Source organism: Bufo gargarizans, chromosome 3, assembly GCF_014858855.1.
Source record: "Bufo gargarizans isolate SCDJY-AF-19 chromosome 3, ASM1485885v1, whole genome shotgun sequence".
Lineage (NCBI taxonomy): Eukaryota > Metazoa > Chordata > Amphibia > Anura > Bufonidae > Bufo > Bufo gargarizans.
This window is the reverse complement of record NC_058082.1, coordinates 327,429,017-327,452,296: the sequence shown is the minus strand read 5'-3', so window position 1 is coordinate 327,452,296 and position 23,280 is coordinate 327,429,017. Positions and strand designations below refer to the sequence as shown.

The 23,280-nt window shown below is 41.6% G+C and overlaps 1 protein-coding gene across 1 annotated transcript in view; it reads right to left on the bottom strand.

The window, feature by feature from the left end:
* Positions 1-23,280, bottom strand: part of GRIK3 (glutamate ionotropic receptor kainate type subunit 3) — a 789,973-nt gene that overhangs the window by 87,710 nt on the left and 678,983 nt on the right. The window contains exon 11 of the mRNA XM_044284783.1: positions 7,628-7,851. Coding sequence (XP_044140718.1) covers positions 7,628-7,851 — 224 coding nt within the window. The remainder of the gene's footprint in view (positions 1-7,627; positions 7,852-23,280) is intronic.

The following is a 23,280-nucleotide window of genomic DNA, read 5'->3' as shown; positions in this document are numbered from 1 at the left end:
TAAGAAAAAAAAGAAAAAACCCACAACAAAAAAAACAATTTCCGCTAACTTGTGCCAAAAAAATGTCTAAATGGAGCCTTACAGGGGGGTGATCAATGACAGGGGGTGATCAGGGAGTCTATATGGGGTGATCACCACCCTGTCATTGATCACCCTCCTGTAAGGCTCCATTCAGACGTCCGTATGTGTTTTGCGGATCCGCGGTGTCCGTGTTTTGCGGATCCACAAAACACATTCGGACGTCTGAATGGAGCCTTACAGGGGGGTGATCAGGTGATCAGTGACAGGGGGTGATCACCCCATATAGACTCCCTGATCACCCCCCTGTCATTGATCACACCCCTGCAAGGCTCCATTCAGAGGTCCGTATGTGTTTTGCAGATCCACGGATCCATGGATCGGATCCACAAAACACATACGGACGTCTGAATGGAGCCTTACAGGGGGGTGATCAATGACAAGGGGGTGATCAGGGAGTGTATATGGGGTGATCACCCCCCTGTCATTGATCACCCCCCTGTAAGGCTCCATTCAGACGTCCATATGTGTTTTGCAAATCCGATCCATGGATCCGTGGATCCGTAAAACACATACGGACGTCTGAATGGAGCCTTACAGGGGGGTGATCAATGACAGGGGGGTGATCAATGACTCTATATGGGGTGATCACCCCCCTTTCATTGATCACCCCCCTGTAAGGCTCCATTCAGACGACCGTATGTGTTTTGCGGATCCGATCCATGGATCCGTGGATCCGTAAAACACATACGGACGTCTGAATGGAGCCTTACAGGGGGGTGATCAATGACAGGGGGGTGATCAGGGAGTCTATATGGGGTGATCAGGGGTTAATAAGGGGTTAATAAGTGACGTGGGGGTGTAGTGTAGTGTGGTGCTTGGTGCTACTTATTACAGAGCTGCTGCCTCTGGTGGTCGATCCAAGCAAAAGGGACCACCAGAGGACCAGGTAGCAGGTATATTAGATGCTGTTATCAAAACAGCGTCTAATATACCTGTTAGAGGTTAAAAAAATCGCATCTACAGCCTGCCAGCGAACGATCACCTCTGGCAGGCTGTAGACCCACTCACTTACCTACAGTTCCTGTGAACGCACGCGCCTGTGTGCGCGCGTTCACAGGAAGTCTTGCGTCTCGCGATATGACACGTAGATGCGTGACTCTGCCTGAGACAGCCGCCTCCGGACCGCGATCCTGCATTAGGTGGTCCGTAGGCGGTTAATACATAACCCTCCTCTTCACTTCATCCACCTCTTCAGCCTTCTACTGGTTGTAACTAATAAACATTATTATTTTTTTCAACCTACTAATGTGTCTGTATGAATTCTCATGGCACAATAAAACAAACAACTGACTTCTGACAATCTTAGTACTAGATCCAGCTACCAAAAGAGGCTGGAATCACACATGTTATTTTTGGAACAATTTTTAAAGCACTTTTTGATGCACTTTTTGGGGCCAAAACCAGGAGTGGGGATACAAATTAAAAGTATAAAGGAAACACTGATCAATCCTTTCTTTATCATTCCATTGTAAATTATGTATTCCTATCTTAAAAGAGTTGTGCAAGAATGGGGAGGGATAGGAGCTTGGCAACCCAACTTGGCTAGACCTATAAAGGGAAAATTACTTGTATGCTTCCCGTCACTGGCTCCTGGTCATTCTCCTTCAGACCTGTGATGCTCTGCTGCGCTCATTTGATATAAACATGAGGACAGGGGATCTGGTCTCTGCTGGTGATTTCAAACAAGATGTTAACATCGAGAGAGCCCTGAAGAGCATCTCGGACCTGGAGGAGAAGGAGTCAGCACCAGGAAGCAAGTAAGTAATGTTTCTTTTACAGGTTGGTTAAGTGGGGAAGTTTGCCAAACTCACCCCCCCCCATTCTTGCACTACCCCTTTAAGGGATTGTCTATAGTCCAGGGCTTTTCGGCCATGTTGCCAGACATGCGGATGGAAGAATACCTACCTGCTCCCCTCCACTGGGTTCAGGACTCCTCCCATCCTCCCCCCTCCCCACCACAAACATGCTCTGGTCCTATGAGTCAACTTCAGATTTCATGGGTGTCACATGGGCCATTGCAACCAATGACGGGCCTCAGTGGTCACATGTCACATGTGTTATGTGACCCACTGTAGTAATGCATGAGGAATACATCACCGCTGTGACCAATCACTGGCTACAATGAAACACATGACTCCCGTTAAACCAGATGTTTACACTGGGACCAGTGAGTGTCAATAGCAGCAGGGGACCAAAAGAACCTAGTAGCAGGGAGCAGGTAAGTATACCTCTTTCCACACGTGCAGTGATATGGAGAGATCAGGCCAAAAGGCCACTGAATGTGGACAACCCTATTAGGAACATGATAGCATATCCTCCACCCAGAAAATGGTCATTTCCTGACCCCATGAATAATGATATAAAGTTGGCACCAGCTGCTTGTTAAGCTCTTTTTGTAACACTCTTAGACATCAATGAAAAGTGTGGCTAGGCAGTTTTGATAGTAATGATCATACAGTGATCTCTTCTGCCACACATTTCTTTGTGGTATCCGATATTGCAATATAATTCACTTTCTTGTGCTTAAAGAGATTGTGCATCTACTGTGCATACTATTCATTTCTATGCAAAGCAGCACAGCAGTAATACCCATAGCACTAATCTCTTGCTGCTCCCATGTTAATGCCTCCCTTGTTCCCTGCCTGTCTGTGTTCATCTTGCTCCAGCAATGACATTTTGAAATAGTGACTGCAGCAATAGCTTCATAGGTGTCAACATGTCACCCTTACTTCCTTTGGAGAGGTTACATTTTGTGTTAACACATCACCACTTGAACCAGACTAAAAGGCATCCACACCACAATGGCAGGGACCTACTCCTATTCCAGGAACAGGGTCCCATCCTACGGTTACAATGAATGAAGAGATGGCCATGCAGATGTGGATCTCTCAGTTCACTTCTATGAGAGTTCCAAAAATAACTGAAATGAATGAACATAGCTGCACATGCAGTGTCACCTCTCCTTTCATGGGACTCATTCCAGAGATAGGTCATGGGTCCTAGAGATGGGGATAACACACATCAGATATTTATAACTTAGCCTGAATATATACCATGAATGTCTCTGATGAGAAAATGTACCCCTTTCACTGAGATTTTGACCATTAGTGGAGCCCAAGAACATCCATGTTCTTACTGGTATGGTAAGTTTGAGAAACCCTTATTTAAAGTGTCCACTAAAAACGTTGTCCTACGAATAAATATGTTTCCCAGATCATTCAAAACATTATTTTCAGATTGGAATCATTAAACAAACTCCTATCTTCTGTTACATAATTTACATCGCAACTCACATTCTTCTGTTACTTTTCATTATCTATGAGCAAATGTAATACTTCATTTAGATACAATTCATATAAGCCTACTTTCACATCAGTGTTTTCCTTTCCGCTATTGAGATCTGTCACAGGATCAAAAAAGGAGAGGAAAACGCTTCACTTTGTCCCATTGTTGATGGAGATAAAACTGAACTGAATAGATTGCTTTCTATTCCATTTTGTTGCGTTCCCATGATGCACACAAAAGGGCTGCAAGCAGAGTTTTTGAGTGCGTCATGGGATACTGATCAAGAAGGAAACACAATGTAAATCAATAGTGACGGATCCATTTTTTCAGACACAAAAAAAAAAAAAAGGATCCAGTGCTCAATGGCTCACAATGCATTTAGTGACGGATCCATCTTGTTCATTTGGGAATGGATTTCTGAATGGATGCAGACAGTTGTATTATATACTAGATCCGTTTTTGCTGAACCCATGAAGGATCCAGCAAAAACGCAGATCTGAAAGTAGCCTAATATATACAGTACAGACCAAAAGTTTGGACACACCTTCTCATTCGAAGAGTTTTCTTTATTTTCATAACTATGAAAATTGTAGATTGACACTGAAGGCATCAAAACTATGAATTAACACATGTGGAATTATATACATAACGAAAAAGTGTGAAACAACTGAAAATATGTCATATTCTAGGTTCTTCAAAGTAGCCACCTTTTGCTTTGATTACTGCTTTGCACACTCTTGGCATTCTCTTGATGAGCTTCAAGGGGTAGTCACCTGAAATGGTCTTCCAACAGTCTTGAAGGAGTTTGTGTTGCAATCTGCAACTACTCCCCGCTCAAGCCAGGTCTAAAAAAGTGGGCTTGGCGTCAGCGGGGACGTGCACCTGTTCTAGACATAGGAAAAAGGTCTAAGTATAAGACAGCTAGGAAGCTGTCTTACATTTAGAAGTGGCGGCAGATCCGCCAAAGTGATGTAGAGGCCAGCGCCTCTTCATAACTCCTGCAGATCCACCGTCGGGGATCGGGGTTATTAAGACCGGCGTCTAAAATGCTGGTCTTATTAAAGCTGCCCGACTGTGCATCAAAAATATTTACTACTTTTGTATAATAGCTGAAATTTTAAATGCCTAGTACATTGAAATATGAAGTATTCATTCAAACATAAAACTACTTTTGTTTCCCAAACCAATCAAAAAGGAATACATGACACAGAAAGTTGACTATAGCATCCGGAAAGCTTGGATGGAATATATTCCACTGTCTTTACGGTTAAATATATTACCTTAACCGTTACTTTTTCAAATATCCTCAGCTTTTTATTACGAAATCACTTTCCACACATATGGATACATTCCTCTGCCCATAATCTTTCCCAAGAAAGTATATCTAAAATAGAATATCTAAATTCTCTATGGAGGATAACTATGCGTTTCAATATAAAAAAATAGGTACAAGGAAAATTACATTTAGGGTAGCACATTTCCATTCACGTTGATCAAGATTTAGTTATGAATGCAAGACGTGCAGAGGGAAGAGTTTAGTATTGTTAATAAATCAAGCCCAATATTCCACTTTCTCAAAAAGGCAGCTGTGAGAGTGGAAAGGCAGTGATTGAAAAGGCCATTCTCTATCCCTTAATATAGAAAACCTGGTGCTATCCATTCTAAAACACCAGCATCGCCTTACGGGCATCCAGTGTGCCGCATATCCTGGATTTATGCTTATTCCATAAATAAGGATTAGAGATCGCACTAGCTGAAATCCATTATAGATAAGATCAGAAAGAGCAGGAAGGTGTAGGTATTGTAGAAAGCGGAGATTAGGGTTTAGAGTGGTTTGGCTTGAATGTAGGGAAAGAAGTCTTGCTTATAATATTTAAGTACAGGACGCACAATAATAAATTAATCCGGGCCACTATGTCTGGCATTGAACATCCGCTCTTCAGGTAAAGGACTTTATTATTTACTCGCGAGCATACAAATACATTGTTGGCAATTTTTACTTTGTTTACTTATGTTTTTGCTTGAGGACAAATATATTCTGTTAAGAATGCCTGTGATGAGTGGTTTGCTTTTTAAGTGAATTTTCATGGAGATGGCTATCGTCAGCAATGCCTGCATGACAAAGACAACCAGTGTCTGAACTATGCTTTAATGTAAGATGCATGTGTGTTTTTTTTTGTTTTGTTTTTTAAAACAGATTCCAGTTTAAAAGAAGACTAGTCTGCTTATGACTTGTGTGTTAAAGGGGCTGTCCAGTAATAGAAAAATATGGCTGTTTTCTTCCAAAAACAGCACCACACCTTGTTGTGTGTGGTATTACACAGGTTGTATGTGGTATTACAGCTCAGTTTAATTCCCTTCATTGGAGCTGAGCTGCAATACCAGACATTACGCATGGACAGGTGTGGTGCAGCTTTTGAAATACAGTAGCCATGTTTTTCTAATCCTGGACATCCCCTTTAAAGGAAATCTGTCAGCTCCAAAGCACCCTCCAAACTAAAGTTAGCGGTGTATAGTATAAGTGACGAGGACTCTGGTTATGTCATAGTTATTTTCATATTCTCTTGCATTCTGACACTTTCCTCCAACACAACCAGCAGGACTCCTGAGCTCATGCACATAATGGAGAGGACTCAAAGAGGAGTCCTCTCAATGCATTTTGTTACTGGTTTGTTGGAGCACAACATCAGAATGCAAGTGACTACGAAGATAAAAATGACATAACTCTGTGTCACATATACTGGTTCCCTTTAAGCTGGCCATACACATTAGATACACATCAGATGTATGTCTGATTTGAATGGCCCCTGCCAACTGCTAGGGGCCTCCTGACTATCTTTTATCAAAGATGTCTGGGGAGAGATTGCTTGGGTTGTTGGATTTCAACATGCTCCATTGTTCAACATGCTCCATATATTTGCATGGCAGCATAGAGCTTAATCAAGGCCCCAGTCCTTCGCTGCCATGTATCAGTATCATGCTGCACCTCTCTGGTACAGCCTGCTGGTGTAGCAATGACACTATAATACACTGTACTGCATATGCAGTACAGTATACTATAAACACAATCAAAAGATCACCTGTTAAAATCTCCTTTAAGTAATTAAAAAAGTTAAATAAAGTTTTATTAAATAAAGGAAAAGCTCAGTCTAAGGCCTAATTCACATTATCGTGTCCATCTGATGTCCGTGAAAAAATCTGCCTGTGTTTCATCCATAAAAGATCCATGCTTGGTCCGTGTGCATTTAAAGAGAATCTCCTATCATTGTTCAGTGAAAACAGAGAAAACATGATCCAAACATGAATGCCATTAGTGTTGTGTCCGTGATTTTCACAGACCCATAGACTTTGCATGTTTGGTCTGCATCACTAACCAAAGTAGTACATGCCACCACCCATGATTAAAACAATGGGTACGTGTGCGGTCTGCAGAAAATGCAGACAGCCCATGTCAGTGAAAAACGGAAGTGTGAAAGAGGCCTTATTCAAGAGAAAAGAGCTGAGCTTCAATATCTCGACGAGAAAAGCAATTTTTTTAATTTTATGCAAACCCTTTTTATTACTCATTTTCAGTATAGCATTAATGTTTTCCACAGTGCTTTAGGTAGGTTGTAATTACTAAGTCCAAGTCCTACAATAAGGCTTACAGTCTAATTCTACCATCTTTTACCATAATTCTTTGCAGATATTGCTCCCACTCAAAGGGAACAATGCTAACCAATGAGCTACAATATGTGCTAGACATGTCTATAGATGATACTTCTACTTGCCATTTTGGTTTGTGCATAATGGGTACTCCTTATGTACCATTTTGTATCGCCTCTGATTTGTATCAGGGAACAACATATATGCAAGTATTTTGCCAATGTTCTTTCATTTGCTAACTGAATCATTTCAGAACATTTGTTAGATTTAAAATCTAATATTTAGAGGGGTCTATAATAAATTTTGCCCCACATAATATACTTTGTTAAAGTGTAGCTGTCACTTTTTAAAAACTTTTGACATGTGATAGTGGCATCCTAGTAGCCATGACTGATGGAAGTCTGCTTGCTCAACACTCTAAGAAATGATTAGAATCGAACGGGCACAGCATTTAACTAAATAATTTTATCCTTTAATATTAGAGATTGGTGTGGGTCTAAGCATCAGGATCCCGATTTATAAACTCTTCTAAATATCACTGTGACGTTAAACGTAATTTTTTTAAATTTTTTTATGACAGTCACACTAATACAGTATGTATCAATAACTTACTTACCTTGCTATGACAAACAGGACACAACTCACGCCAAGGTAAGCAAGTAGGATGTACATCCAGATGTCAGGAGATAGAGGATTTAAAAAAGAGAAGACACTGGGACTGGTACCATTGGCTTTTCGATACAGTATGCTAATCCCCAGAGTCATGAACGGTTTTGAAAAATCTATTACTTTCTCTCGGATGTGGGTGATTGTAAGTGGAGCCACTGCCAGGTCAGCTTTCTGAAAGAGCATAAACAGACTAAAGGTTATGAAACATAGCAACTCTTGAATTTGTAATTTCAATAAGTGGCAATCAGACAGGACATATAATGTGCACACTTCACTGCCAACGTATTATACAATTTCCTGCAACATAATAACACTCTAAGTGGGTAGCTGCTGCAAATGGCATACAATTAGCTTTCCCAATCTTCTTGAGTCCTTGATGACGTAGTACCATTACATATAAAATCACAAATAACAGAAAAAAATATTTCTAGTCAAATCTATTAACCCGTTGTGCATCTATTAACGCATTGTACATGTACTGCGCTGGAGCGATGTGTAAACATGGCGCCCCATCGCACATGCATCGGGCGCCATGGCCGGCAGATCTCTGCTGTTTTAAACAATAAAGACTTAAGACTAATTTCCGTGAACGGCAATAATGCGATTGCAGTAATTAAATCCTTTAGATGCCGTGACCAAGTGAGATCACAGTATCTAAATCCACAAAAACCTGGAAACTCACGCTTCCGGGCTTCCTACCGATGCCCATGTGGCCACGAGGCTGAAAGTATTCATGCTGCAATTCTTATTTTGACCAGAACAAGAAATTAGCATTTAAAAAATCCCTGATAGAACAAAATTTAAAATAAAAAAATACATTTATAGGCTCATATATGAGCCACAAAATCATCACAAAAAATTTAATAAAAATAAAAGTTTAAATCACCACTGTTCTGTATAATTAAAAAATAAATAACTAAATAACAATAAATATAAACATCATGGGTATCACCGCGACTGAAAACACCCAAGCTATTAAAATAGAAAAAGAATTTACAATATGGCGAATGGTGTAATGGAAAAAGGGGTCAAGATTTGCCATTTTTTCATTGCTTCTCTTACCCAATTTTTTTTTATAAAATGTGATCAAAAAGTAACCCACACTACAAAATGGTATCAATAAAAACTACAGATTGTTCCGCAAAAAATTACCCCCTAAACAGCTCAGTAGACTAAGTATAAAAAAGTTATGGGGGTCGGAATATGGTGATGTCAAAATTTATTTAAACCTATAAATAAAAAACCTATACATATGGGGCATCATTGTAATTACACTGACCAAGAGAATGAAGGGCATGGGTCAGTTTTGCCATAAGCAAAACACAGTGGGAACAAAACCCGCACAACTGTGAGTTTTTTTTCCAATTCTACCCCATTTGGAATTGTTTTACTGCTTCCCACTACATTTTATGCCATAATTAATGGTGGCATTAGAAAGTACAACCTGTCCCACAAAATATAAGCCCTCATACAGCTTTGTGACCAGAAATAAAAGTTATGGCTCAAAGATAGGGAAGAAAAATTAAAACAAAAAACCTCCGGTAGCCTAAGGGTCAAAGGGGTTAAAAAAACTACCAAAGGGAGGAAATGAGGCAGACCATAAGACACACCTGCGTTTTAGATGGTGGAAAATAAGAAAAAAAAATATATTTCTAGACAAATGGTGTCCTAAAAAATTGTTCCAAAGACAGTTAATAGCATCTAATCATTAAAATGCCATGAATACATTAATGAACAAATCATTGACCTATCTGTAAAAAGTAATCCCACTTAGTGACTTTTCTCTATGACTACCCATTGTTACCCTCGACATACACTTTTTATTATGACCCCATATCCTTGTTTTTGAGTTTTTTTTCCCCTCTTGGACCTCTTTAGTATTTCCTTCAGTTTTTTTTTTTCCTAGATTCTGCATTCATTTTATGGGTGGGTTAACCCCTTTCTTTAGTTATAACCCTATTCCCTACAGCTGTCTATTGTATTTATGTTCCTATCTCCAGGTTTGATTTGTCCATATTTCAGTTTAGGTATGTACCTGGAGCTGAGGTTCCTTTTTTCACTACACTTCAGTATACTAACGTCTTTCACTTGACAAATGCGACTATGCTTTACCAATTTCCTATGCTTATGCTCCACTTCCTCTTTATTTTGTACAGCGTCACAGTACACTAGCATGGTGCACTTGCTGCATGGAGGAGAACAAATTGATACCTGGATGAACAATGAAGCCCACACATACCGTTGCGCCAATTGGCGCGTCTAAAGATTACCTCTGCGCATGTCATTGGTTACCGACTTTGCGGCTCACTCGTGTCTCCATTCAGCCCTACTTTGATGATGTAATGCAGTTGGAACATGCACAGAGGTAATCTTTAGACGCGTCGATCCGCGCGACGGTATGTGTGGGCTTCATCGTTCATCCAGGTATCAATTTGTTCTCTCCTCCCACTTATGATCAAATTGATTACGTGTATGCACTGATTGCACATATATGCGATACAGATGGATCTAATTATGCACATTATATGGGGTTGTATGTAATGTACTGTACAATGTATCTGATTTACAATATGCACTTTGTCACTTTATCTTTTAGTGATGATAATTGACCTTTTATGTATTTTGATATATTTTTTATCTGTATTATTACTCAGTCTTTTGCTTAGGGGATCTGCCACTTATTTATATTGCACTTAGTTAGAACACCATAAAACTGGTGATATCGTCCTTTTAAGAGTAATTCCTAACAGTAAGTATACTGTTGTGCACAGAAGCCCATATTGCTACAAGCCTATAAAGCTTGCCCTTCCTCCCATTAGATGTACAGTATATATTATAAAAATTGAAGAGCAGCACACAAATCAAAGCTGGTGCAATACCTTGAAAACAGACCACAGACTCGGTCTTATTAGATATATGTAAAAAAGGCCAAGGCAGCACTCAAATATTCTGGAAAAACAGAGGGTATTTTATTAACCCATGTGGTAACAGCAATGTTTCAGCTCACTCCATTGAGCCTTTGTCAAGCCATAATACATAGTGCAAAATCAAGTGCTTATATAGCATACATAATTAACAAAGTGATTGCATGATTATACATCATTAACAATAAACGCAATATTAAAACAATGTACAAAACAATGTGCATCATTTTATCTCAATAAAAAGTCATAAAGTGCTATGTGCCAGTGTTGTGTTTATAAATTCATATAGTTACAGTGCATAACATATAAAACCTTTCATTAAACAATATAACATCTCAGGTGTGCATGATCGTGGTGATTAAAAACAAATAACGTATTCAATCAAAAAGTTCTCACATGCAGTTTGAGACAGCAGGACCTGGTCGGCGTAGGCGTGAAGCACTGCGCAGGCGTGAAGCACTTCTCATCCCGCAAAACTATTCTAACACATAGAAGACACTCACAACCAAGATGGCAACCTCACATTGTGCATTAACTAAGCATGCTCAAACCCATAGTAAGGTGGAAACAATCTGTTGATCACATGACAAAGTCACATGACCACCATTCATATCAGCGGACACTCCATACTGTAGTATTTCTTTGATATTTACTCAAAAAAGGGAGCCAAATAATACATTGGGCTAGTGGCATCCCGCCATTGTCACCCTTTCAGACTTACTCCCATAATCTCATGTATTATTAGTTTTAGTGATGAACTCCCCGTAAATATAGTAGTCCACTTGTCATAGGCAGTCGCACATTCTCTCAGGAGGCATTGCGTCCCCACCAGGGGTCATCTGTTCGGGGACAGCATGTCCAAATGGGGCCAATGGACACCACCGTCTCCGTGAAACGACTCTGTATCCCGGTCACTATCCTTAAATATCCATTTGTCAGCTAAAAATATGTTGATGTTCAGGGCGTCTTCACGATTCCTAATGTGGGCTTATAAATGTCATATGTGGGCTTATTTAGCTAAAAAACAGCTTTTACTAACCTGTTAGTCAAACAAATAAGGTGCCCGAGGGGATGTTAATGGATGCAAGGTGCCGTCTGCACCAGCCGCCGTTCGTGCGCAGCGCCGCCTTTCCAGACTTCTGCGCCGCCTCCCGCCCTCCCCCTCCTGCTGTAAGATCTCGCGCATACAGGGGTTGAGCGAAGTGCCGGCGCATGAGCACTTCGCTGTAAGAAGCCAAATGGAGAAGTCCGCATGGCGCATCAGGCAGAGCCCTGTGCGCAAAATCTTACAGCAAAAGAAGGGGGAGGGAGGGAGAGAGGCGGCACAGAGGATTAGGAGGCGGCGCAGAAGTCCGTAAAGGCGGCGCTGGGCACGAATGGCGGCGGGTGCAGACTGCACCTTGCATCCATTAACATCCCCTTGGGCACCTTATTTGTTTGACTGACAGGTTAGTAAAAGCAGTTTTTTTATAGCTAAATAAGCCCACAGATTACATTTATAAGCCCACATTAGGAATCATGAAGACGCCCTGAACATCAGCATATTTTTAGCTGAGGGGTGAAACCTGGTGACAGAATCCCTTTAAAGAAATTACTGTTTCTAGCTGCTGTGGACTGTGGACTAGCAGCTAGAAACAGTAATTTCTTTATGTGTTGTTATTTAGACTGAGCTCAGTCTCAGCATGCTTAGGCTACTTTCACACTAGCGTTCGGCTGTCCGCTTGTGAGCTCCGTTTGAAGGTTCTCACAAGCGGACCCGAACGCTTCCGTCCAGCCCTAATGCATTCTGAGTGGACGCGGATCCGCTCAGAATGCATCAGTCTGGCAGCGTTCAGGCTCCGCTCAGCAGGCGGACACCTGAACGCCGCTTGCAACGTTCGGGTGTCCGCCTGGCCGTGCGGAGGCAAACGTATCCGTCCAGACTTACAATGTAAGGCTACTTTCACACTAGCGTTCAGAGCGGATCCGTTCTGAACGGATCCACTCATATAATGCAGACGGTGGCTCCGTTCAGAACGGATGCATCTGCATTATATTGTCAAAAAAAATGTCTGTGAAATTAGCCTGAACGGATCCGTCCAGACTTTTACATTGAAAGTCAATGGGGGACGGATCCGTTTGAAGATTGAGCCATATTGTGTCATCTTCAAACGCATCCGTCCCCATTGACTTAGGCTACTTTCACACTAGCGTTCGGGTGTCCGCTTGTGAGCTCCGTTTGAAGGGGCTCACAAGCAGACGCGAACGCTTCCGTCCAGCCCTAATGCATTCTGAGTGGACGCGGATCCGCTCAGAATGCATCAGTCTGGCACTGTTTGTCCTCCGCTCAGCAGGCGGACACCTGAACGCTGCTTGCAGCGTTCGGGTGTCGCCTGGCTGTGCAGAGGCAAGCGGATCCGTCCAGACTTACAATGTAAGTCAATGGGGACGGATCCGTTTGAAGATGACACAATATGGCTCAATCTTCAAACGGATCCGTCCCCCATTGACTTTCAATGTAAAAGTCTGGACGGATCCGTTCAGGCTACTTTCACAGACATTTTTTTTGACAATATAACGCAGACGGATCCGTTCTGAACGGAGCCACCATTTGCATTATATGAACGGATCCGTTCAGAACGGATCCGCTCTGAACCGAACGCTAGTGTGAAAGTAGCCTTTTAGCCAGTCAGTAATTTTCATAGTGCTGCTATGATTTATGGACACAGCTCTCAGCATGCTTAGCCAGCCTTCTTGAGTCACAGTCCACAGGCTGTTTCTGAGCCTGCTGAGAGCTGTGTCCATAAATCATAACAGCACTATGATTGCCCTGATACACTCATCTAGTTGGAAGGCAGGGCATCTCACACCTGCTGCAGCCTGCCTCCAGAAGCTCCTGCTGCTGCCTGCTGTCTCCGAGTCCGACTCTCCGTGTGGTGTGGGCTGCCTGTGACCCAGCGCCTGTGGCTGTGGGCCGTCACCGTCCTGTGCTGGCCTGGTTGAAACTGTGGTGCAGGAGGAATAATCGCGGGCACACTACTGAGTTCATATCTGGCGGGCATTATTTATAGGAACCGCACCAGCTGCTCTGACGTCCTGCCTCAGGATATCCGGCTGTGACGTATATCCGGTGGCAGTGGCAGGACGTGAGAGCAGCTGGTGCTGTTCCTGTAATGACGCGGCCCGCCGGATATGAACTCAGTGCGCCCGCGATTATCCCTCCTGCACCATGCGGATGCGATGCGCTGTGTACAAATCGGCAAAAGGCCGCTCCCGACGGCCTTTTGCCTGGCACGGATGGGCCTATTTTATGGTAGGGGCCTAGAGCTGCAGCTCCATCAGCCCCTACGTTAATCCGGCCCTGGAACCAATGTGCACAGATACATGACCCCCGTCAGGTGTCAATCTGCACCATGCCAAAGACCACATAGTGTTAAAAAAATTATGCAGGGTCAAATCATGTCTGTGTCGTCATATGTCTCAATGTGATTACATACAACATTATACAAGAAGTATAAAATAAAAAAGGTCTCATCTATTGTCAGGAAACACTGGTCGGTTTTGGCCAGTGGGTTGGACAATATTGAGAAGTTTAGGGTTCCTCCATTGTGTTCCTCCTAGTATGTCTTCTATGTGTTAGAAAAGTCTCGCGGGATGAGAAGTGCTTCACGCCTGCGCACTACGCAATCTCGGACGCCAACCAGGTCCTGCCGTCTCAAGCTGCTTGTGAGAACTTTTTGATTAAAAAAGTTATTTGTTTTTAATCACCACAATCATGCACACCTGGGATGTGATAGTGTTTAATTAAAGGTTTCATATGTTATGCACTGTAACTATATGAATTTATGAACACAACACTGGCACATTAGACTTTATGACTTTTTATTGAGATAAAATTATGCATATAGTTTTGTACATTGTTTTAATATTATATATATATATATATATATATATAGAGAGAGAGAGAGAGAGAGAGAGAGAGAGAGATGCAGTGGATATAAAAAGTCTACACACCCCTGTTAAAATGTGAATGTTTCTGTGATGTAAGAAAAAATGAGACAAAGATAAATCATTTCAGAACTTTTTCCACCTTTAATGTGACCTATAAACTGTACAACTCAATTGAAAGACAAACAGAAATCTTTTAGGTAGAGGGAAGAAAAAATATAAAAATAAAATAATATGGTTGCATAAGTGTGCACACCCTTAAACTAATACTTTGTTGAAACACCTTTTGATTTATTACAGCACTCAGTCTTTTGGGGTATGAGTCTATCAGCATGGCACATTTTGACTCAGCAAGATTTGCCCACTCTTCTTTGCAAAAACACTCCAAATCTGTCAGATATCTTGTGCACAGCCCTCTTCAGATCACCCCACAGATTTTTAATCAGATTTAGGTCTGGGCTCTGGCTGGGCCATTCCAAAACTTTAATCTTCTTCTAGTGAAGCCATTCCTTTGTTGATTTGGATGTATCCTTTGGGTCGTTGTCATGCTGAAAGATGAAGTTCCTCTTCATGTTCAGCTTTCTAGCCGAAGCCTGAAGGTTTTGTGACAACATTGTCTGGTATTTGGAACTGTTCATAGTTCCCTCTAGCTTAACTAAGGCCCCAGTTCCAGCTGAATAAAAAACAGCCCCAAAGCATAAAGCTGCCACCACCATGCTTCACTGTGGGTATGGTGTTCTTTTGGTGATGTGCACTGTTGTTTTTGCGCTAAACATATCTCTTGGAATTATGGCCAAAAAGTTCAACCTTGGTTTCATCAGACCATAACAACTTTTCCCACATGCTTTTGGGAAACTTCAGATGTATTTTTGATAAAATGTAGGCTGGCTTGGATGTTTTTCTTCGTAAGAAAAGGCTTTCATCTTGCCACTCTACCCCATAGTCCAGACATATGAAGAAAACGGGAGATTGTTGTCACATGTACCACACAGCCAGTACTTGCCAGATATTCCTGAAGCTCCTTTAATGTTGCTGTAGGCCACTTGGTAGCCTCCCAGACCAGTTTTATTCTCGTCTTTTCATCAATTTTTTAGGAACATCCAGTTCTTGGTAATGTCACTGCTGTGCCATATTTTCTCCACTTGATGATGACGGCCTTCACTGTGTTCCATGGTATATCTAATGCCTTGGAAATTCTTTTGTACCCTTCTCCTGACTGATACCTTTTTAACAATGAGATCCCTCTGATGCTTTGGAAGATCTCTGTGGACCATGGCTTTTGCTGTGGGATGTGACTAAGAAAACTTCAGGAAAGACCAACTAGATCAACTGAACTTTATTTGGGGTTAATCAGAGGCACTTTAAATGATGGCAGGTGTATGCCGACTCCTATTTAACTTAATTTAAATGTGATTGCTTAATTCTGAACACAGCTACATCCCCCGTTATAAGAGGGTGTGCACACTTATGCAACCACATTATTTTATATTGTTTTTTTTTCCTCCACCTAAAAGATTTAAGTTTGTTTTTCAATTGAATGGTCACATTAAAAGTGTTCTAAAGCCTTTTATGGAGTGTATAAGTAGAAAAAAATAAGGGCCTATTTGACTTTCAGCGGTGCAGTTGCAGTATATGTTCTAAAGCCCTTTTTGTGTCGTATATTAGTGGTAAAAGAAAAATATATGGCCGTTCAGTGGTGCAGTTATATGTTCTAAAGCCCTTTTTGTCATGCATTAGTGGCAAAAGAAAAATATATTTGCCAGTCAGAGGGACAGTTATATGTTCTAAAGCCCTTTTTTGTGTGTATTAGTGGCACAAAAAAAGTATTTGCCGTTGTGTGGTGAAGTGAGAAAAATTACAGCCCTTTTTGGCATGTATTAGTGGGAAAAATAGGGCTTATTAGCCGTTGTGTAGTGAAGTGAGAAAATGACAGGCTTTTTTGGGGTGTTTTAATTTCCTTTTAATTTATTTATCAGATCTAACAGTATGTCAGATAGAGAAGTGCAAGGCTCTGCACAGGGTAGTGGCAGAGGCCTAAATGTTTCTGGTGTAGGCACAGGTAACAGCAGAGTACAGGGGAGTGGCAGCAGGAATCACAGTGAGATGCCTGAGCACCCTGTGTCATCTAGCAGACGTGCCTTGACCAGCAACCCAGAGGTTTTTACATGGTTTACTCGGTCATCTCTGTTTTGGATCCACTACTTTGTTTTGGCATTAGCAATACTGATGAATTACTGACCAAATACTAACTGAGTTAGGGCAGATGCTCAATAGATAGGATCAGTTTTCTGCAGGTTATAGTTCTGACAGATCAGAGGAAGGGCAAAAAAATCTGTGACATCAACACAAACTTACTGCTGACACCCTCTCCACTCTGTCAGGGGGCTCTACTTGTATAAGCATTTAATAGAACAGGTTCTGTAGACATTAATGTGGAATCAGCTGACGACGGTGTAAAAGGAGAGCACTTCTTCTTGACACTAACATCGACCTGTAAGGCTGAGTTCATAGTTATTTGGTCAGTTATAGCCTCGTGACTGCCCAAATAAGTGAAGTGTGCAGTGATTCTAAGTGCAACGCCTGTTATCTGCATGTCATACTGACTCTCAGTATTATTTCACTACCACAGCATACTTCCTATGCGTGTTACTGCAAGGCACGGTGTTTTACACAACTATAAAGTCTCTCTGCAGCCAGGAAATAGCCATTTTTTAACACGATTCGCCGCATATAAATTTGGATTGAACCAAATTTTTTCAAAACATTTGGCGAACCGGCCGGATTGAATTTTTGAGAAATTCACTCATCTCTAACAGTATCACGGTGTAGGGGGAGGGGATAAACACAAGAATAACAACAGAAGTAAAAATGACCAGGAACTAGACCTCAAGGCTAGCGAAATGGAAATGGTGACCACCTACGGAAACCCTAAACCTATCCCTGACTCCTGTTACTATGAATAGACCCTGAAGGTGAGAATATTTATACACTGGAAACCTAGGCCCTAGAAATCCTGAAAATCCCTAGGATTAGTGACAAGGTCTGAGACTACTGGTTCCTTCCCAGTTGAATGAGCCCGCATCTCCCTGAGGCCTAGTAACAACTAGCAAATGGGAACAACAAAATACCAAGAGAAGTACACTTAAAGTGCTTCTGTCAGCCCACTAAACCGTTTTTTTTTTTGTTTACTAATAATCCCTATACTAGCTCTGCATACATAAGTTAAATAATCATTTTGGTTCAGTAGAATTTGATAAAAAAGCTATTTTTTTAAATATGTAAATTACCTTGCTACCAGCAAGTAGGGCAGCCACTTGCTGGTAGCTATCCTAATGACGCCCCCTCCGCATTGTGATTGACAGGGCCAGGGAACGGAATCATTTTCTGCTGGCCCTGCCTGTTTGCATTCAAAATCCGGCGCCTGCGCCACGGCCGTACCTATCTTCAATCTGCGCAGGCGCACTGAGAGGTGGCCGCTCCATCATCAATGCGCCTGCGCCGATGACGTCACACCTGGCGCAGGCGCATTGAGGATGGAGCGGTCGAGTGAGTTAGTTGATTAGTAGTAAATTAGGCAACAATGTTTCTGTGGGCAACTATGCATTCTAACCTAGTAGATGTAAACATTTTCTTATGCTATAAAAAATAAAGGTAAAGCAATATATGAATCTGTCACTCCAGGGCATATCAAAGTTATCATACTGTATTAGGTTCTCGCTACTCCTTGTGATCTATAGGAAACATCAATAAATATTGAGACAGATGGTACAAGTTCACAGAAATGGGCTATTTGCTGTTTGAAAGTCACTTAATCACATCTGTGCTTTAAAAACTGGGTTGCCAATCCTCATGGGGGGGGGGGGGGTCAAAGATATAATAAAATCGTCTTTATTTTTTATGTGAATCCAGCATGAAAAATGTCCAACGAGAACCCACCAATCTTACATGGAGGTGTTATTATTCTTCAGGTGAAATCATTTCTACATTGTTCTGAAATCTTCTTTAGCATGTTTACTAAAAATAGCAAAATGCTGGATAGCCAACTACAGAGCACATATTTCTAAATTCAAGGTGAAATGGATAAAAAAAAACTGAATTCACTTAAAGAGAGTGTGCCATCAGAAAATGAACTATTGTTTAAATCACTTTTTATGGTAAACATATCTTTAAATAATTGTTTTGATGGCATTTTTAATTTTCCATATCAATATCTACATTTCATTAAAAAAAAAACTGCAGTTTTTGCACTGGCCACTAAGGCTAATAATAGGTGCCACTTCTTGTTCTGTACAGATCACTTTATTGCAGTTGTCCACTTACCTGTCTTTCTAATCCTGCCTATAATGATATCACTTTTGTGTATAGATAACACAAGATGCACCATTCACAATAGGTGATGTCTACTCCTGCTTGTAAAATTACCTCTGCACAGGTCAAAGAGCATGCCTAGAAAATAGAAGTCAATGAGGTCCCCTCCTGTCCATTGTGTCTATGGCCCATGTGGCTGCCATAAAGCAGTTATCATCTAAATGCCGTTATGAACATCTTAGGCAAGTTAAAAAGCCTCAATAATCCTGTTCAGGAAACAAAATAAATACATTTGCAATCAGAAGATAAAAACAGATTGGAAAAGTGGGTATGTGTTGCTATTTGGTTTTAACTGGCAGAAAAAAAATGGTGACACATTTCCTTTAAAGGAAATATGGGTAAAAAAAAAAAACTAATCGGTGACACATTTTCTTTGGGAGGAAGATGTTTTTCTTGTAGTGTTTTTTATAGGCACCGTTTTTATGACTACTCCTACTACATTAATTCAGTGAGCTCCAAAGAAATGTAGTATAATATTTCAGACCAGTTATTGGATCTTGACAAAACATATTGCTGTGCCCAGCAATATTTTTAAAAAATCTAAAACTGCATATTTGAAGAGGTGTTAAATAGATTCTGCAAAGAAACTAACTTAACATGTGGCCTAGTTAAACTTGATAGTTGAAGCATTAAGTGAACAATGGCAAGCAAAAGATAGAACTGCGAACTGCTCTGCATCATCAACCAACAAATCAAATCCTGGCTGCCTCCTCGCCAACTAGATATAGGAATCATGGTCACCGACAACAGTAAGTACATTCTGTCTGCACTGCATATTAGAGGGCTCACCCATGTGCATGTCTTAAATCTGGCTGTCAAGTAAACTGTGCATGCACTTCAGCCACTCTTACTGTGCAAAACATGCCCTCCTGGAGCTGCAAAGGCAGAATGGTGTTCCTCTACATTGCCTGATATGCAACATTTCCACATGTTTGAACTTCACATTTTGGACCGACTGTATAAGTAGAGGAAATCTATGACTGATTTCTTGGTGATACAGACGGACAGAACTACTCCCTGGAACATTGACATTAGACAGTGGCAGCTCATGTGTGACACCTTCCATTTGCTCAGGCCCTTAGAGGGGGCCAATTTATTTGTAAGTCACCAGGACTAGAGGATGAATGATGTCATTCTATATCTTCACATACTGAAGTTGATGCTGATAAATCTGACTGGTGAGGGAATTGAAGATGTGGCTCCTACATCTGATGGCCACCTAAGCCCTGTTGAGACTGAACTGGCACAGGAGAAGGAAGAGGACGAAGAGGACATAAACACCCAGGAATTCTATACAAAGCTAGGTGGTTTATCTGCCCGAGAAATAGGAGAGGAGCAGGAGGAGCATGATGAGCTAGAGGGCTACGAGTAAGACGACGCAGATGACCCCATCAGACTGTGGCATTATGCAATCAAGATGGAAGCAAAGCTGATGCGTACTGACAGCTGCATTATCACCATTCTGCAGAGGGATGACTACTGGCTCTCCATAATGTCAGATTCTCACCGCCAGTCCAAAATAGCAGCCTTTTATACACCTTCGGAAAGGGATGAAAAACTCAACAATTATCGAGACATCCTTTGTAGTTAGTTGGTCGCTGCCTACACCCACTGCCATGACTGCTGGAGGGGGGTTGGGGAAAAAAGGAGCACCACCAGCTCCATTAGCAGAAACTTGAGCCTTGACTCTCTAATGAACATTTTTCTTCACCCATCTGGTAAAGGTGGTAAGGAACCACCCAGCATCAGTAGGACATGGAGCAGAACCTGAACCAGCAGGTGGTGGCATACTTAGACTGCATCCTGCCACCCCACATCCAAGATCCCCCAGACTACTGGGCAGCCAAACTTGAGGCTGCAACTGGCTGAGTTTGCCCTGGGAAAGCTTTCCTGGCTGTCCAGTAGTGTGGCATTAGAGTAACACAAAATGTCAAGAGACTAACCTTTACAAAGATGGATCCAGCCTGGATCAACCAGGAATAAGGATTTCCAGGCTCTGATGCAACACACTAGAGCATTCTGACAGTAATGATCTGACTGTAGTGTGCTGCCATACCGGAACATTGTGACAAATAGCCAATTACTTCTGCCTACTTGTTGCTGCCACTATTCTAATGCTGTCACCTGCCTGATACCACATGTCTGCTGCCTCTACTTCCATCTGCTTCTACTGTGATCTGCCACCATCGTGTGCTGTTACTGCCATTGCTGTTGCCCCCACCCCACCCCCCGCTCTGTCCTGGGGCCACTATTGTGACTCTTCCTCATGTTGTCACCCTCACTACTCTGTTACCGGGACACTATTGTGACTCTTCTTGCTGTTGCGACCTTCACCAGTCTGTTACAAGACCGCTAGTTTCCCTGTTTGGCCGTGTTGACATCACCATTTTTTTTTTTATTCTTCTGATCCGTCTGAAGAACAGACACTGTCATTTGAGCGTCCATAAGGCCTCTATCACATGATTTATATTTTGCATCAGGATTTGGAGGCCAAAATCAGGAGTGGGTCCAAAATACAGAAGAGATGCAAATATTTCTATCACATGTTATCTCTTTTTTGGAGGAACTCCTGGTTTTGCCTTACCAATACTGATCAAATACTGATGCAAAACACTGACCAACTACTGACTGTGTTATAGAGGTCATTAAAGTCCTGCATGCAGGACTTCCTTTGCATCTGAATAAAACCAATTTCAGTGGTAAATGGCCAAAACTCATGCAAATCGAGCATGAGGCCTCTATATCACTATTTTGCATCAGCGGCGTACATAGAGAAGTAAGGGCCCCATAGCAAAGATCAGACCATGCCCCCCACACAGAACAGGAGGGTTTCTGCCTAAATCCTTTTTAATGACCCCCTTCATTTGCTAAAAGTTGTTCCTTTAGAGCAGGGGTAGGCAACCTCCGGCACTCCAGCTGTTGTGAAACTACAACTCCCAGCATGCATACTTGCTCTGCTCTTCTAAGAGCTCTTATAGAAATTAATGAAGCATGTTGGGTACTGTAGTTTAACAACAACTTGAGTGCCGAAGGTTGCTGATCCCTGCTTTAGAGGGTAGAGTCCTGATCAAGTTTTCACCTCCAGTAGAAGAGTAGATAATCCCAACTAAGACTGGGTTCACTCTTGTCCTGGGCCCCGTGGCAGTCACATGGTCTGCCATGATGGTAGTCACGCCCCTGGTTCTGTGGTTTTGACCTGCACCTGCTTTGGGCTAACAATACGTGATGAGAATAACTGACTAAATAAGTGAATTGCAAACTAAGCCTATTAGTGACACACAGTCATTCTACAACAAGGATTAAACACACCTTATTTTTCTCCAGTACATTATTGGTGCTGCCTCTATGTCCTTATTCTGTTCTACTTAAGAGTATTTGGGACACCTGCAGGGGTGTGCAGTGTTTTTTGTTTCCTTTACTAAAGGATGATGTATGCTTTTTTTTGGTTTAGCGAGGGGTTAGCTAGGAATGTTGGTGGCCTGCACAATGATATGCACGTCCATATATGTGACCTGCCTGTCATTTTGACGCTCAGTAACTGTCTCACTTCCAGAAAGGACTAGCTATGCATGTTGCTGCAATGCAAACTGATATACACAGGATACCTTCTCCCTAAAGTTTAATTGCAGGCTGGGATAGACCTGATGTGACAAATGAATTCATAACAATGCAAATATTTTGACAAAAGTGACCAAATGAATTTTTTTATAACTTTGCACATCTCTAATTATAATATATTGTGTTTTAGCAGTTGTTTACTTTACATGCTCTATTTGTAATTTTTAGTTCTTCCTGAGCTGATGAGTGGAGACTAGCTGTTGTAATGTATCCCATACATAGCACATGAAGATAACAGATTATTCTGCTCCTCAGCGCTCTCTCTCTCTCTCACACATTCACTCACTCATTCAATCAGAAGCAGCACCATATAGGACATTATAGAGAAGTATTGAACAGTATTGATGTGAATAAAGCACTTGTGGTGAGATAGAAAACTTGCTATTAGCCGTAGCAGTGTCTGTGGTTTGTGTTTTTCTGCTTCTCTCTAACTCTGCTCCTCTATCTTCTATGCCCTCCCCTTTTCATAGACTTCTATAACCAATATTTCTGTAAATTTCTCTCTGGACCTCCTCCATCTTCCTCTTTATGTTTATCCCTTCATTTTTTCCATATATTTCTACAAACAGCATGTCATTTTTCCTTCTGTGATCTGCCAGTTCATCTTGGGAGACCAAGATGGATTTAGCAGAGAATTTCATGTGGGTGCACAATTTAGTAAAGGATGGGGAAAGTATAGGGGCCTGAAAATTGGAGAAAATTGGAGAAAATATATAATGTCTCTTGCATTTATCCTGTACTGTATGTATGCAAAGTTTTTTTT